The following is a 17,901-nucleotide window of genomic DNA, read 5'->3' on the forward strand; positions in this document are numbered from 1 at the left end:
CTTGTAGAGAGTTCCAGTCTCAGTCCTCATAAGGTGGCTCAGAATTGTCTATAACTCCAGCTCTCCTGGGGGAGAGCTGTTGCCCTCTACTGACCTCCACAGGTACCAGGCACACACACAGTGCATATACATATATGCAGGCAGAGCACTCATCCATATAAAATAAATAAATATTTTATATATAGCAACAAACATACACATGGCTCCCTAAATGGTAGTGGCCATGCCCTGATGCCCTGGCTCCCCATCTCAATGGTGGGCACCTGGACACAGAGTCATTACACTGTGAGTTTATGCTTTGCACGTTCTTCCATGTGCATTCTATTTCACAGTAATATGGGCTTTTGCCAAAAGCTAAGAAAAGCTCCTTAAAATTCAAAGGAAAACTTTAATTTCATTATCAAAGAATTCCTTCCAGCTAAGTTCAGGTTTCCTAAGAGACAGACTGATGCTGTCCTTGGCTTCCAAAGTCAGGCATCAGAGGGCCCCAGGCTGGCTTTCTTGCCCTTTCAAGGGAACCTCTTCCCTGAGTTGTCAAGCAGGTAACACTTCCTTCCTTAGTAGATATGGAAAAAATGCATTGGCTTAATTTGTTATCAAGGTTAAAAAGATAAACACCTGGCTCTTTGTATAACTTTGTAGCTTCCCATGACTATAATGAATACCAGAGATAATCAATTCATAAAGAGAAAAGATGAATTTTTTTTTCTTACAGTATTAGAGGTTTCGGCGTATGATCAGCTGGGTCTGCTGCTTTTGGACGGGGGGAACAAATCATGACAGCTATACCTGGTGGAGCAAAACTGCCTTTGTTGTGAGAGAGAGAAAAAAGGCCAAGTTCCCATCAACCCTTCAGGGACACCCCTCTAGGGGTCAGAAGGCCTCTCACTAGTCCTGCCTTTTAGAGGCTGCATCACCTGCCAGCTGGAGACCATGCTTAGCACATGCACCTTGGGGAGACATTCCACATCCAAGCTTCCACAGTAAACACAGGTGAAATCCAAGAGAGCAACCACGTAGCATTTTCCCACTGCCTACTTCAACTTTCCTGTTCACATAGACTACTAAAGAGATGGCTGAACATGCAGAGTGAAATTGTGAGGCCTGGGGTGGCCAGGAGACAGGGTCACTTCTGTGTTCCCAGCACCAGCCTCATCTGGTGGGAAAGATGCCTATGCTGAAGGATGCTCTATTCCAAGGTTCCCAGTCAGCATTGGGTAAACAGAGGCAGTCGTGGTCAGCACGGATTCTCTCCCTTTCAGCGTGCTGACATGACCACGCTTTGGTCTGCAGATGGGCCATTTCAGATATGGTATTGTCTCCTTCATAACACCTTCCTATTGATGAAGTTCTAAGGTGGTTTGATGGGTAAAAGTTTGGTATGGCAGCAGAAAGACATTCCCACCTTCTCAAGCTGAGTGATCCAGGTGGAGGACCATTAAAAGGGAAGATATTCAAACACAGTATCCAGGCCTGCTTTCCTGTTTGGAAAATGTCCTGTTGTCTGTTAGTAAAAGGCTTGGGGGAGGGAGGAGAAGAGGTTTAAAAGGAACTCGAAAGACTCAGCTCTACATTTGAATCACAAACTCTGACTTCCGAATAGTAGTTTGGACTTTTAAAGGAGTTAAGAACTTGGGAGAAACTGGAAGGAAAAAGAAGTTAAATGAGAGGGAACACTCTCTAACTTCAAAGACTGGGCTAGCTTCAATGCCCAGAACTGAGTCCTGCCTCCATCACCTGCTGCCCGAGGTCACACACCTCTCTCCTTGGAATTGGAGTTGCAGTAAACACCAACACTCTCCCTCTCTTGACTGACCTTTGTATTTGGGGGGGGGGGGGTGATGATCAGCGGCTCTCCATCTTACACATCTTTAAGGCATGTTCATACCTTCACTGCTCAGTTCTTCAAGTCAGAGGAGTCCTGCTTCTGTAACTCCTCAATTTGTGGCATGAGGCCCTGAAGAGGGCACCAGTGGGCCACCCTCTCTCGGTTCCCCTTTCTCCTCACTTGCTCCTCTGCTCTGATGGTTCAGTAGACAGGTCTAGAAGAAGACCTAAACTGAGTCTCGGGGCTACACACAGCACAGTGCTTGGTTCTTCCTGAAGGGGAGGCCCAGATGGCTTGTCCCATGAGGAGGGGCTGCAGAATGAGCTCCTTTGCACACAGAGGAGACATTCTTCTTCCAGTGTAAGAGTGAAGTGTACCTCAGGTCAACATACGATCATGAAATCAGCAAAAATGTAAAGGTCTGGTTCCACGCACGAGTGCTTTCTAGAAGGGATAGAAGAAAGCTCCAGCCAGAGTAGTCAAAGACAAATAGTATTGTAGTACTAAATTTAAAAAAATGTATAAAGCATGACAAAAAATAAATTCTGAACAATTCTGACCAGGTGTGTAGGTCAGAAATGGGAAAATATAAGCATTTAATCTATCCAAGTGAAAACAGAGAGGAATGGTGTGGGTCATATAGGGAGGAGAAGGTTGTGGGTTAAGAGGAAATGATATCTTTGACTAAAGGAAGGCTTCTCAGAAGAGGTGGTTGTTTTGTTTTGTTTTGTTTTCCAATAAGAAAATAGAGAAAACTGGGCAGTCTGAGAACGACGAAGCATCCTTCCTTAAGCCAGAAACTGTAGACCTCAAGAGAGAGGGGGGTGAAGTGGATGACTGAGTAAACAAGACACTGAATGTAGCACTTCCAAACAGAGGGATGGTGTGAGGAGGAAGCAAGATGGGAAAAGAGATTGCAGACCGCTCAGCAAGGCGCCTCGTAATGCTAGTCTGAACTGCTGGAGGCAGTCCCCGGGCAGAACAGCTTCAGCATGAGAGGGGTGGGGAAGGAAAGCTGATGGGAGGCATCATGAAATGTTCATATTGTCTCACACACAGGCTCTGTCAGTGCAACACACTGCAGCATCCACTAACTAAGAGGCAGGGCTAGTTAGCTGACCGGCCTCTCATTCTCATGGAACGTCTGGCTAGGAGGCTGCCTTAGGGATGGTTCATATAAGAGGTGGGTGATCACAGACAGACAGGGGTCTTCTCATAGGTGGGGACTTGTGGTCAAATGACATAAATCTGAGCTGTCTTTGTCACTAATGAGTCTGTGCATGTTCCTGACATTATACTATGGAGAAGCTGGAGGGGGCACCTGCCCCAAAGCTATCTGTCTAATGATCAGACTAATCAGAAAGAGGTCCTTGTGGAAGACAGGAATCAAGTAAGGCAGAGGCCACTAGTCCTACAACTATCAGGAGATCCTTTCAGTACCAGCCTGGGGTAGGTGACATCCTTGTTAGGACAAGGGGACTGACAGAGTCAGTCACTTAGGAATAACAGAAATAGTAAATGTTGTCGCAGGGGCCCCATCAGATCCCAGTGGACAATCGGAGTTATGTGGTTAAGTGCTTTGGTCCTACCTAGCCTTGCTGATCTGCCTTGTGTGAGCATGGGGTGTGCCTCCCCGCTAAGACTGAGCTGCAAGAGACTTGAGACAGCACTTTCTGTCCCATGCATATGCAGAGCATATAGCCAGTACGCCTTGCGTTACTTGTCAGATCCCACTTTCTAGACTGACTTCTGCTCCCCACCTCCCCTACCCCCCGACCCTGCCCATCACACCTTCCTTCCTCCCCTGCCTCCCAGGTCGGGTTTATTCTTTAAAACTCAGTCACAGCACTTCCTGGGGGAATTCCCGGTTGGGTGACTGTTGGACTCCTCTGGAAATGTGAGTTGCTGGAGACAGGAGAAGGATGGCGCCTCCTCCCAGCTGCTGGAGAGGAGCTGGCACGCTGAGGCTCTGTGGAGTCACAGAGCCATTTGTGGATGGCATTTCCTGGTCGTCCCAAGAGTGCTTGAAGCACATCAGAAATGAGAATGGTCTGTGATTTACCGTGCTGGCTGCCAGCATGCCAGAGCCTGCGATTTCTTTTAATAAGCTGTGAACTTCAGAAGGAACTCCACTCAGAGCTCTATATTCCCAGTCTAGAGACAAGTGTGAGGCCCTCTAGCACTCACAGGGAGGGCAGATGTGACTACAGTCACTGGCATCTGAAAGTGATTTTTGGAGCCTCCTAGGGAGGAGAGCAGCATGGGGTCTTCCATGGAGGTCCCCCAGAAGCACAGAGCAATAGTGCAGAGTGTCCCAGACCCACCACCTAGGGCTCCTTGTGGCTGGGATGGACATGAGCTCACACCCCAGATCACTGCTCCGGGTCTGGGGCTTCAGGGGCCTGTGAGTTCCCTAGGGGCTCCAGCCTCCATGTGCTGGAAAAGGAAGCAGAGTCCATAGCAGCAGGAGAAACCCCATAATACTCTCCTGGTCCTTTCTCCACTAGTTAATGGTTTTCAATCCTTGTCCCTCGGGATCTGGTCTTCATTAGACTCCACAAGGCCACGTGTGTGGTGTGGTAGGGTGAGGAAAGTAACCCTTGAAGTTCTCCATGCTCCCCCACCTCCATGCCTTTCGGCCTTGGTGTCTCTTCTCCAAGTTAAGTACAGCAGTTTCAATGTTTCTTTCCTCTTTACGTTCTCTATGCGGTTTCTCCCACCCTATCAGCTAGGTTTGGAAAGCAGCAAACTAGCTGGGGACCCCCGGAGCCAGTATCTGGCCGAGGCTTCCACATGTACTGAGGGGGCTTTGCCCCAAGAAAGGCTTCCAGATAGAAGGGACTCCCACCAATTTCTGGCCCAGTGCCAGCTTGAGTCCCAGTGGTTTGAAGTGTCTGTTGGCTTTCCCTAGAGTGGAGTGAGATATGTTTAAAAAAAGTAAAAAGAAATAGGTAAAATTAATTTCAATAGTGTATCTAAGTCATAGATCAAAAATATTATTTAACACATAATCAGCATAAATTGAGATCTTTTGTACTGTCTTCAAACTCTCGAGTGCTGACACTTAGGGTATATCTCAGTTCGGACCAGCCACGTTTTACATACCCAGTGGCTGCTGTGTGACTGGTATGGCTGTGGGGAATCATTGTCCTGTGGCAGAAGCACCTCATACTTGCTCTCAGAGAGAAATGCAGACACATCATGATCACAATGGTTCTCCAAAAGAAAATGCCAGGTGATGGGATGGAGCAATGCTGTTGATTCTTTTCTTTTTAAATTTATTTATTTTTTTTTCATTGTGTATGTGTGTATGTCAGAGTACACCATGTGTGTTCAGGTGCCTCTGGAGGCCAGAAAGAAGCCAGCGAGGAGCTGGTGGTTGTGAGCTGCCCATTGTGGGCACTGGGAACTAAACTCTAAAAGATCAGCAAGTGCTGTAAGCCACTGACTCACCGTTTCAGACTCTGTTTCATTTGTTTATAATATGTATGTTTAAACATACAAACTTCCAACCATTCCCCAATGTGAGAGAGAAATTACCGTTCAGGTTTTACAGAGTTCAAAGTCTTAGCAGTTCTGTGACTCTTGTCATATAGAAATATGTCTAATCTGACAGTCCTGTGGCTCTTGTCATACAGACAAGTCTAATATTTTCAGTATGAAACAGTGCTTTTCAAAGCTTCATGAAATGAAGGAATGGTGAGATGGGAAGGAATTTGAGATGAATAGAAGGGTGTGAGTGTGTGTGTGTGTGCATTTATGTCCTGTGTGTGTACTGTATGGATGCATGAGTGTCGACACCAGAGGTCAACACTGTATTTTTCTCAATATCAATCTCTTTTCCACATTATTTGTTTGTTTATTTTCAAGACACAGTTTCTCTGTGTAGCTCTGACTGTCCTGGAACTCCCTCTGTAGACCAGGTTGGCCTCAAACTCATAGAAATCCACCTGTCTCTGCTCCTGAGTGCTGGGAATAAAGGTGCACACTACCACGCCTGGCTTCCACCTTATTTTTTGAGACAGTGCATCTCACTGAACCTGAGGCTTGCTACCAATTCAGCTAGAGTGGCTATTTAGGAAGCTGGAGAGATCCTTCTGTCTCACCAGCTCTCGAGGACTGGAAAAACAGGCGTAGGCTGGCTCACTGGCTTTTTATGTGGGTGCCCTTTAGTGACTGATCCATCTCCCCAGCTCCAAGGGAGAGATTTTCATGATCAAAAAATGAGGTGAATATTGAGTATGAAAGTCCAAAAGCCTCTTTACTGCAGAAACATCTCGATGAATCTTATGTAGATCCACAGCCCAGGCAGCTGTAAGATATCTTGGTGTGAAAAGGGTAGAAACTTCATGGGCCCCACTGGGACACTGAAGACCTTTCTCCTCTGTCTTCCTCACCCAAGACTCTCTTCCTTCTGGGAGTAGAAATCCATCTTCCAAAGTTCCTCTGGCACTTGAGTTCTCGAGGACTCCCTGATGCTGCTCCATCCTCGGAGAGAAGAGTAAAACCGAAAGTAAACATCAATAAGGACTGTGATGCCGGATGGTGGTATCTGTTGTGAGTCAGCTTCGACACCATCCCGCTTCCATGTGACTATTTCCTGCATCACTCTGAAATCTGGGAGGAAAGCACCTTTCGTGTTTAAGTGACAGTTCAATTTAGGGCCATTTTGTCGTATTTCTTTAACGATTTTGTTGAGTATAGCAAATATAGCAGCTTTGATTTCTTTGTTGTTTGTTTTTATTTGTTGTTGTTGGGTTTTTGTTTGTTTGTTTTGTTTTGTTTTGTTTTGTTTTGTTTTTGAAACAAGGTTTCTCTGTGTAGCCTTGGCTGGCCTGGAACTCACAGAGATCCGCCTGCCTCTGCTTTCCTGAGTGCTAGGATTAAAGGCGTGTGCCACCACCAACCCGCTGCAGCTTTGATTTTCTAAATGGTCAGAAATATAAGAAAAAATTCTGTCTTTCTCTGCCAGTATTCTCATTCATAGAAAAGAAAAATGTTCTTGTTTAAGCCTTTAATCTCAGCACTAAAGAAGCAGAGGCAGGCGGATTTCTCTGAGTTCAAGGTCAGGCTGGTCTACAGAGCGAGCTCCAGGACAGCCAAAGCTACACAGAGAAACCCTGTCTCAAAAACCAAAAACAAAACAAAACAGAAAATGAAAGAATCTTCTCTTTTATTTTGCTATTTATTTCATATTTCAATAGCTCACACCAGAGAAAAGGTCAGCCCTTACAGTTTATTAATTTATTCTACTATAAAATCTGTTTATAGTATGGCATTCAGGTCACTCTCCCCCCACCTTCATAAAAGCTAACCTTGAGCTCCTTAAAGAAAGTAAACTAGAGGGCCAGGCAGTAGTGGTGCACACCTTTAACCCCAGCACTCTGGAGGCAGAGCCAGGCGGATCTCTGTGAGTTCGAGGCCAGCCTGGTCTACAGAGCGAGATCCAGGATAGGTACCAAAACTACACAGAGAAACCCTGTCTCGAAATCCCCTCACCCCCCCCCCCCCCGCCAAAAAAAAAAAAAAAAAAAGAGAGAGAGAGAAAGAATGTAAACTAGAAACAAAGTCATTATAATTTGAATCTCTTTACTTAGACAGGGATCAAAACTTCACACTTCACCCCACCCCTCAGGAATTCAGGTCATGTTAATAGAAACTATTCTTTCTCTTCAGAACCCAAGACCATCTTCTAACAGTCTGGCCCATATGCTGGATACATATAAAGTTAATCAGTTTGCTTTGGTGCCAGTGTGTGCAGAGTGAAGCTGTAAACTCCAGCTGCTCCAAGTAACAATTATGAACTTTACTGGCTTGCACATGTGAGGCGACAGTAAATGAAATTAAATGTTGCCTAACTGAACTTGAGGGTAGGAGGTGGGGAAGGAGGGACCGCTGAGATTTTATTAAGATCCAATATTAGGAGAGTGGGCTCCATTCTTTGCACTCCACAGGGGTAGTTCAAATGACAAAGAAACCAGATGAACTGTCTTCCAGGTGATGAGGTCTGGCCCAACTATCACAACTGGTTTCTGGGTAATCACTGGGATGTATTTGGCTGATCTGATTTAGTCTGTAAGCACCCCTACCTGCAATTCAGATCATCTAGGGCAGGGCTTCCTAATGCTGCGACCCTTTAATCCAGTTCCTCATGTTGTGCTGACCCCCAACCATAGAATTATTTCATTGCTACTTCATAACTGTAATTTTGCTACTGTTATGAATCATAATGTAAATATCTGATATGCAGGATGTCTTAGGGTTTCTATTGCTGTGAAGAGACACCATGACCACAGCAACTCTTATAAAGGAAAACATTTAATTGGGTGATGGGACATGGAGGCATGCAGGCAGACATGGTGCTGGAGTTGTAGCTGAGAGTCCTACATCTCACAGGCAACAGGAAGTGGTCTGTCTCACTGGGTGTAGCTTGAGCATATATGAGACCTCAAAACCCACCTCCACAGTAACATACTTCTTCCAACAAGACCACACCTACTCCAACAAGGCCACACCTCCTAATAATGCCACTCATTTGGGGGCCGTTTTCTTTCAAACCACCACACAGGATATCTATATGGGACCTCTGTGGGGGGTTGTGACCCACAAATTGAGAACCACTGATCTGGAAGGAATGGGTATAATCAGTTCCATCAGTCATCCAGTGGTTTGCCTGTAATATCAAAATGCCTTAAGCAACCACAGTTGAATTCAGACAGGTGCGGAGCTGCCCGGTAGTTGCTGCTCAGAGCTCTGACCTTAGTGAAAAGCTTCAGCACCCTTTGCCTCAGTTTCCCTCCTTTGTGGACTGATGAGGTCGCTTGTGGTGGTGTTGTGCTAAGTAACTACACAATTTGTGTAGTGTCTACCATATTGTAAATACTCAATAAATATTAATAGTTCTGTGGAGAAAAACAATCCAGTTTCCACATTATTTCCTTATTCTCCAGAAATTTTAAAGTGAGCAATAGATAATATTACACAGTACTATAAATCCTCTCTCTGTATTGTTGATAGTTCGTGATTTCTAGCTTTTGAAAAATCATACCTTCAGAAGATAAACAGGGAAAGAATAAAGTAAGCTCTCAAACCTTAAATCCTCAATTTATTTACTTCCTATTCCCTAATTAATTGTCCATCCCAACATTAATGAGGCTCTAGGCAATGGAAAAAATGGGTATTCCATAAAATTTAACTTAACTGGAATCCTTAATTGATAGCATTTCAATAAATCTCAAAATGTAGGATGGTGAGATAGTCAATGAACTGACGACTTAGCCACAACATTTATCATCAACTAGAACTTGAGCACCTAGAACCCCCGAGGTCTCAAGTGTCTTCCACCAGCCTCCCTGTGCTACCATACCTGCACCCTCCACTGCAAACTCAACTCTGTTAACTATAAACTGAACAGGCTCGACAGACATCAGTCCAGCTCTCTAGATGATAAAATCCAGGTACTAAAGCATGTAAGTGGCCCAAGCCTTCTTAACAAGTGGCAAGTCTCAGACAAACCACAAGCAGTTTGACCCTGGTTCTCACCCCGCAGCCCCCACCCCGAGACAGGGTTTCTCTGTGTAATATGTTGCCTTGGCCATCCTGGAACTGCTTTATAGACCAGGCTGGCCTCGAACTCACAGAGATCCACCTGCCTCTGGATCTTACATTTTTAACCACTGTCCTTGTGCAATGCAAGCATCCTATAGCACCAGCAAAGAATCTGAAATATGAAAAGAGCGTGGCAGGGCCAGAGACCAGTAAGGAGCTCAAGACACACGGAGGGAAGTGATGATCTGTGGGCTCTGAGGACTCTGAGTGCCATATCAATGAAATTCAGTGCCGCACAATTCGTTCACGGTGCATTCACACATCCTTATTGTTTGCTGTGAGACAGGCACACAGAGCTAAGCTCTGGTTGTAGAGGGAAACAGATTGAACTTTAGTGCTTGCCCCGGGAGCTTAGACGCAAAGTCAAGGGTTCCATGTTAATTAGCTGCCTGGGTAGTTTTCAGTGTGGCATCATTTTTTAAATGATTTTTTTTAATTTTTAAATTGATACTTGGCCTGAATGTCTCTGTGAGGTGTCAGGACCACTGGAACTTGAATTAAGGACAGTTGTGAGCTGCCGTGTAGGTGCTGGGAATTGAACCAGGGTCCTCTGGAAGAGCAGCCAGTGCTCCCAGTGCTAAGCCATCTCTCCAGCTCTCAGTGTGACATCATTAAGGAACATCTTTTTGGCTTTGGTGATAGGACATCAAGAAATTTTTAAACTAGAAATATTTTTCATTCATATTTATTACAATTCGCAGTGTTACACTAACTGCAAAATGGTTCGTAGTTAATTGTTTATCTTCTCCAGACAATGCGAAGCCTGCATAAAGAACCTGGGATTTGGAAGTTTGCCCAGAGTCAGTAGTAGATACACTTGGTGTCTAAGAAGTGAGGGTAAAGGCAATGGGATACGTTGTTCTAATGCGTCGTGATGTCTTCAGTGAACTAATTTTCCTTTAGTGTCTGCCATGAGGGGGCAGTTTATAAGTCTTTTTTAATTTTTTAAAAAGATTTATTCATATTTATTTTATATCATTGGTGTTTTGCCTATGTCTGTGTCTGTGTGAGGGTGCCAGATCCCCTGGAACTGAAGTTACAGACGGTTGTGGGCTGCCATGTGGGTGCTGGGAATTGAACCCTGGTCCTCTGGAAGAGCAGCCAGTGCTCTTACCTGCTGAGGCATCTCTCCAGCCCCAGTTTACAAGTCTTATACCAGGTAGTGAAAAAATTATTTTCAAATTAATGAAGAGGAACAGAAAGAAATACTTAGTGGTTGTTTTCAAAGCGCTCGTGATAGCTGAAAGGAATGGAGTCGTTTCTGCATTTTTAGATAGTAATATTAATATTAAAACAAGGGAGAAATCTACCTTGAACTGAAAGGACTCAGACATGAGTGCTGACTCTCTTTAGCCCCTGGGGTTAGCGTTAATTACAGTGCTTGTCAGGTAGGTAACCTCTGCTGGCTTTTGCTCTCTGTAGCTGCTGCTGCCGCTGCTGCTGCTGCTTCTTCCTCTTCCTCCTCCTCCTCTTCTTTCTCCTCCATCTTAAGTCAGTAATTAATTGCACCCCAAGTTTATAGAAGCGAGAATAACTTGAACATTATTAAATGACAGGTCTCCTGTTTCTGTCTGGACCATCAAGCACACGGTCTAGAACTGTTAATTATGCAAACATCTCTTTAAAATGGGAGACAGTTAAAACTCAGTACAGGGGCTGAAGAGATGGCTCAGCGGTTAAGAGCCCTTGTTAGGACCTGGGTTTGATTTCTAGCACTCAAATGACATCCATTACTCCAGTTTTAGGGGACCCAATGTCTTCTTCTGACCTCTAAGGACACCACCAGGCATGCATATGGTGTACACATGAAAACAAAATATTCATACATATGAAATAAAAAAAATCTAAAGAAAACAATTAAATTTAAAGCAGTACAGAACCAGGAAAGCTGTATTTTTAGGATTCTGAATTTCTCACATGCACCATAAAGATGAAGTTGTATAGTCAGAAAACAGCAAGCTTGTTATCTGGGTATTTCCTCTTTTCCAATTCATCCATTCATTGCTGTTAGTGCATGTGTGGTGTGTGCCTGCCTGTGTTCACTGTGGTGTGTGTGTGTGTGTGTGTGTGTGTGTGTGTGTGTGTGTGTGTTTCAGCTTTTATGAACCAGTACTCCCCTTCTGCCTTGGTGAGGCAGGCTCTCTTGTTTCTGTCATGCTACAAACTGCAAATTAGGTGACCTAGGAGACTCCTGCCAACTCTCCTGTATCTAGCTCCCATCTTGCCTCAGGATACTGTTCTCTACATTTCTTTCAGTTGGACAGGTGTGGGGCAAGCTGGTTTCTTATTTCTTCTTGATTCCTTTACTCCACCAAATGATGAGCCCTTCTCTCTAAATAAATCATCGGTTCTCCTTTCACAAGAAATTTAGCAATGTCTAAATGGGCAGGGAGCTTGTCCACCCATTCTGCCTGTTTATTAATATCAACATCTGAAGTCATAGATGAACGCCAGAGGAGAAAGAAAAACTAAAAAACAACCAGGAACGAAATCTAATACCACACATTCTGCTCTCCTTGGGCTCCTGCTGTCCAAATTGTGTGGCAACTTTAAATTCCCTCAGCATATCAAACCTACAACTAATCCTTGCTGCAGACTTAGATGGTTATAGAAAGATAATAAGTACTTTTTAACATATAAGATACTACAGTATGTTTTTACACAACCACTGACTTTAGCTCCTTGTGTCTTACTAGCCACCGTGTTAGAAACTTCAGGGAGTAGATTTGAGTCCCCGTAACCATCAGAGCAGCACAGATCCACCCCGAGCCAGCTTCCCGACACGTTGTCAGCACAACCCATGGATCTAGCCAGTAAGGAAGACTAAAGCTTTGGAGGGAGGAAGCCAGAGACAGAATTAGTTGAGAAATCAAGTTTGAATCTGGTAGGTCTTTCCAAGTGAGGCCCTCCATTGGGATTGGGTAAGAGTCAGCCAACAGCAGCCATGTGGGCGGAACCAGCAAGGGGAGGGCTTGAAGGGGGGGTTTATAGAACTCTAGCTCCTCAACCTTTGCTGATACTTCCAGCGAAAGAACTGATAGAGCCCTCAAGAAGTCCGCCCCTACAGTGAGCATCCACCATTCACTCAGGCAGGAGGCTCCCTCAGATGAAGCTGGCACCGGAGGCGGGACCAGCGCAGCTTTTGTAAGGTAGACCAGAAGGTGTGCTTTTCACAGTCAGTATGAGCCGGCTGTGGGCTGCCAGTGAGGGGCAATAAGCTCAGACAGCCCAGAGGGGCAGCAGAGGGCACTCAAGTCTGTGGAATTACTGAAAACAACCACCCTGCATTGCGGGGCGCGGGGTGGGGGTGGGGGGTGGGGGGTGGGCAGCATAATTAAGAGGTAACTAAAGGTGAAAAACCCTCCAGGCAGAAAATGACCACCCTTTGAAATGCCACCTCTGTTTTCAGGCCACCGTCTCTTTCCCTTTAAGTTGGAAGCAGGAAAATGAGGTAGGGACCCTTGAGACCAGCTGTAGGTTCCTGCATAGGATCTCAATTCCATTACTGCCTCTACTCAAGGCATTCTCCCCAACCAGGACACACATTGGCAATCACAGTTTCCCAAAAGCACAGGAAGAGACTATAGGCCAGGAGGGATGCTCAGCCATGAAGTAACTGTCCTGGGTGAAACATCATGAATGCTTAACATTTTAAAGGCGTGTGAACACTGTATTTACATATAAATGGAAATAGAAGGTTCTTATAGGTTATGTTCCTTGAAGGTGTGTGTGGCAGGGCACATGGCTGGGATCTATTGTTTATTTGCACTGTAAATCCTTTGAAATGTGTTAAAATGCTTCCCACTCATTATAAAGCTCCTGCCACCCCTGGATTACGACTTTGATGTCACCAATCCTGCTTCAAAGGGTTCTTTGCAGGCTATTAATCACAGTTTAGCCTCTGAAGATATCAGCAGAGAAAACATTTTGACATCTCTGTGCTAGACTTGCTAAAACTTTGAAATCTTGAGCGTCTTGCATATGCACACATGGCAGCCTTTCCTTTCATTGACAAGTTTTCATTCTGTTACACAATCAAGTGACTCTGTAAGTAAAAATGCAGACAAATGTTTTCACACTGGGGGTGGTGGAGGGCGGAGGGTAAATAGGGAAGGGAGGAGAGAGCCTGAGAGATTCCTCAGCGCTCAAAGGTAAGTCACAGGGATGAGCATGGGCAGGGGCTAGCTGGCCCATGTCTGTTGGCTCTTGCTTTGCACTGACTGATGCTCACAGAGGGCAGTGGAGAGATCGCCCGTCTTCCCTCACCTTCCACTTTGCTTTAGGACCTACAGGAGTTGTTCATAGTGAATGACAATAGTGAGCCCGATGGTCACTTGTCCAAGTGCTTGGGAGCAGAAGCCTTTCAAGGTGTTGGGTTTTCAAAATTTCAGATTTGGATTTGAGAGTATTCACATCTGCATAATGGGCTGTCTTGGGGATGGGAACCCAGTCTAAACACAAGATTTAGGTTCCACATATATGTGTATATGTACCTGAAGGCAATTTATACCATATGCATATATGTGTACATTATTAATGTATAGACACATATAAATAAGCGATACAGGTTGTATGAATGCATATATGTGTGTGTGTGTGTGTGTGTGTGTGTGTGTGTGTGTGTGTGTATATATATATATAATCTTGGAGCTGTACTATCAGTACCTATTTTATACAATATACACATTTTTTTTTTTGAGACAAGGTTTCTCTGCATAGCCCTGGCTGTCCTGGAACTTGCTCTGTAGACCAGGCTAGACTTGAACTCACAGAGATCCTCCTGTCTCTGCCTCATGAATACTGGGATTAAAGGTGCACACTACTACTCTTGACTATAATTTTTTATATATGTGGTTGGGGATGTAGTTCAGCACCAGGGCCTGAAGAGCCAACACTTAGCATGTACAAGGTCCTGGACTCAATCTCTAATGGTCAAGGCAATAATAATAGTCTAGTTCTGTGCATGGAACAAAGTTCAAGGTGGAGTGGGTGGTTCCACTCAGGGAATCCTGTCAGTGCTCAAAAATGTTGCTCTTGGAGCATCTGGAGATTAGGTTTTCACATTTAGGGATGCTCAGCTTGTGTCATTAGATCACATTTATTGTCAAGACCAAAAGCTGTGAAACTTTCCTATGGAAATTTTATAGTCATTAGTCTTATACTTAAGTCTTCAGTACTCAACCACTGGAATTCTTTGGGGGGGGGCTTTATGGCGTGTGTGTGTGTGTGTGTGTGTGTGTGTGTGTGTGTGTGTGTGTGTGATGTATGTATGTATGTACGTGAGTGAAGGCACAGGAATGCCATGGCACACTTTCAGAGGTCAGAGAACACCTTGTAGGAGTCAGTTCTCTCCTTCCACCAATGTGGGACCCAGAGACTGCATTCAGGTTGTCTCTAGGTAAACACCTTTACCCACTGAACTATCTTGCCAGCTCAAAAGTTTTCAATTTTTTTTTTTAATTCTTAAGATACCAATCAGAAAACTCAGAAAAATACAAGGATACGAAAGGAGAAATTATTCATAACTCAATTCCTTAACTTTTCCTTCAATTTAAGTGTTTTGTTTTGTCTTTTTTGCTCAGGTAATTTGGCCCAGACAAGAGCTAGAATCACAGCATCTTCACGGTCTTTGCCACCACATTTCAGTGCTGGGAGAGCCAAGGTGAGCAGCAGATTTGTACCACTGAGGGGGTTAGGCGTGGATGTTGTCTTGGAGCTAATGCTGGAGTGAGCAACACCACTTCTCTCCATCTGCCGCTGACCACACAGACTGCAAAAGAGACTGGCAGTGTTTAGGAGCCATGTGGATTTTTGAAAATTTAGGAAATTTGAATTGTGGGATCATTACAATCCTGACAGTCAGAAAAAAGTACCTGACATGGAGAAAAATGACATATAAATGAGACCTTTCTAGGAAGAGATAAACCATTGCCACCCTGCAGAAAGTGAGACCAGATAGAATCAGGGAGGAAAAAAAGAACCAAACCCACTCCTTCCCTGTAAACGTGAGTTATATTTATGATCCCATGTTAGGAGGGCTCAGAAATATCCAACCATAAAATAGTATCTAGCTCTTCTGCCCTTCCAACTGATGTTTAGACAGGACCTCAAGGACCACCTGATTGATTATCTATTGTGTGTGTAGACAGTTCTCCCACTCGTCCGTGGATTGGCTATCTGTGGCTTTAGCCACTAGTGGTCTATCATGGTTCAAAAATATGAAGTGGAAAATTCCACAAATAAACAATTTATGAGTTTTCAATGTGGTGTCATCTTAAGACAGTGTGAACTCTCACACTATCTCTCTTGGTTCTAATAAGATATGAGTCATCCTTTGGAGTGGTGAGTCCGTGTTGTATACACTATCCACCCTTTTAATCTCCATTGGCTCACTGTGATAGCACAGTACTTTTTTCTTTTTTAACCTAATGTTGGCTCTCAGACACAGGAATAGTGATGCGGGCAATTTTGACATGCCAAAAAGAAGCTTCCTTACAGGAAGAGTGAGGGGGACACCTTTAGTGCAGTATCATTTTAGAATTGTTGGTTTTATTATTGACTGTGGTTGTTCATCTCTTACTGTGCCTAATTTGTAAGGTACACTTTGTCATACAAATGTATGCATAGGAAAAGGCATAGTATCCGTATGTTTGGATGAAGTCCACAGTTTTAGACATGTCTTTGGATATATCCCCCGAGAATAAGAAAAAACTGTGTCCTAACCCTAAAGCCAATTATCTTGAAGGTGTTGGTGTGATAAGGAGTTCGCATCTCTGAATTTTCTTACTTTTTATTTATGTAACACATTAACTTACTTAAGAAATAACTAATTTTGTCACATAAACTACTATTAAATATTACTCCAGAATTGATGTAAATGTACTTATTTATACTTACTTTCTTGAGAATAAAAAATTTACTTGCACACAGTAGGACTTCGAAGATTTTATCTAACAATAATTTTTATGCCCACATTGCTGTTATGACCCACTTGAATCCCCTAATTTTTTTCATCTTGTTTCTTTGTGGTAAGATATCAGGACTATTTACCATGGGTTATATGGGCCCTTGGGAGAGAAGTAAGAGTTTAAGTATTCCTAAGAACTTCTTGATCTGACATGATAACGTTTGTATTAAACGTAGTTGATTCTTGTTATTTGCAAAATTATGATCAGTAAAGTCTCTGCAATCAGCAATGCTGAACCATTGCCCCTAGAGGGTAATACAGGGCTAGGTTCCAGCAAGACTCTGGTCAGAGCCAACCAATAAATACCTAACCCTCAATTTCTGTGTTTTTGTTTGAAGACACCTAGTTATACATACACGCACACACATACCTTCCTTATAATTCTGCTCAGTGTTCTTTATAAAAACCGTATTTCACTTGCAGCACCTGTGGTATTAAACTCTCAGACAGTGTCACAGTAATTCTTGCCTGAGGGAAGCTTAGTACTCATCTTGTACACGAGGCTCGTCACTCTCTATGTGCTTAGAAACGCAATACAGCACTTCAGCATCACAGGTGGGGCCCCCAAAACTGAAAATTCACCAACAAAGCACATAGAAATGCAAAACCAGAGGCATATAAACAGACCCATATAAATAGATCAGACTCTTGTCTGTGGTAGGAGAGCTGAACGAAAGGGCTGGCTGGGACCCTTTGATTCTAACTTTCCATTGCTATCACTCTGTGAATGATCAGGAAGGCATTGGTGACAGACATTGGGGCTACAAATACATTTTAGCAGGTAGGCAAGTTAAAAGATATAGAATCTATACATTATGATGGTGGTCTCTAGTGTGGGCTCTTTTTTTTTTTGTAATTATTGGCTTCCACAAAATTCTAAATGAGATCATAACACAAAAATGATTCCCTTTTGTGCCGAATTCCTTTCTTTTTTATACCTGATTTCTGAATTTGGAACCTTGCTAGGACCTGAGCCCTTGCCCTGCACACCTGGAACCCAGCATGGTGCGGTCTCCCTCCCTGTTCCATGTAGTACTGTCCAGGCCTGCCCGCCTGAGAAGTGTGCGGTGTACATTTAAAACATATGCATGATGAGAACACAGGACCAGAGGTTTACTTTCTTCTTTGGAAGGAGATGAGCTGAAAGTTCTGATTAAGGCATTCAAAAATATGAAGACAACAGTGATTCACACACACACACACACACACACACACACACACACACACACACACACACACACACACGGGCAAGCATGGGGGTATACACCTATAATCCCAATACTGGAGCCACAGATTCGGGCCAGGCTTCATTCAAGACCATACTGTGTTAGTGAGACTACCTCGAAAAACAAAGCAAAACAAAGCAGCTAACATTTGGGTACTGCCTATCTAAGAGGGCATGATGGAAGTAGCTTTCCATGAAGCTGGACTTCGTAGGAGAAAAAGATGAGTATCTGTTCATCACCCATCGTAAAGTTCCCGGTTTAGAGCCTCATTT

The 17,901-nt window shown here is 44.0% G+C and overlaps 1 protein-coding gene across 1 annotated transcript in view; it reads left to right on the forward strand.

Annotated features, from left to right (window-relative positions):
* The window catches only part of Myo3b (myosin IIIB), a 293,027-nt gene that overhangs the window by 120,824 nt on the left and 154,302 nt on the right, over positions 1-17,901 (forward strand). Inside the window, exon 25 of the mRNA XM_059260661.1 lies at positions 15,019-15,098. Within this exon, the coding sequence (XP_059116644.1) occupies positions 15,019-15,098 (80 nt within the window). The remainder of the gene's footprint in view (positions 1-15,018; positions 15,099-17,901) is intronic.

This window comes from Peromyscus eremicus, chromosome 4 (assembly GCF_949786415.1).
Source record: "Peromyscus eremicus chromosome 4, PerEre_H2_v1, whole genome shotgun sequence".
NCBI lineage: Eukaryota > Metazoa > Chordata > Mammalia > Rodentia > Cricetidae > Peromyscus > Peromyscus eremicus.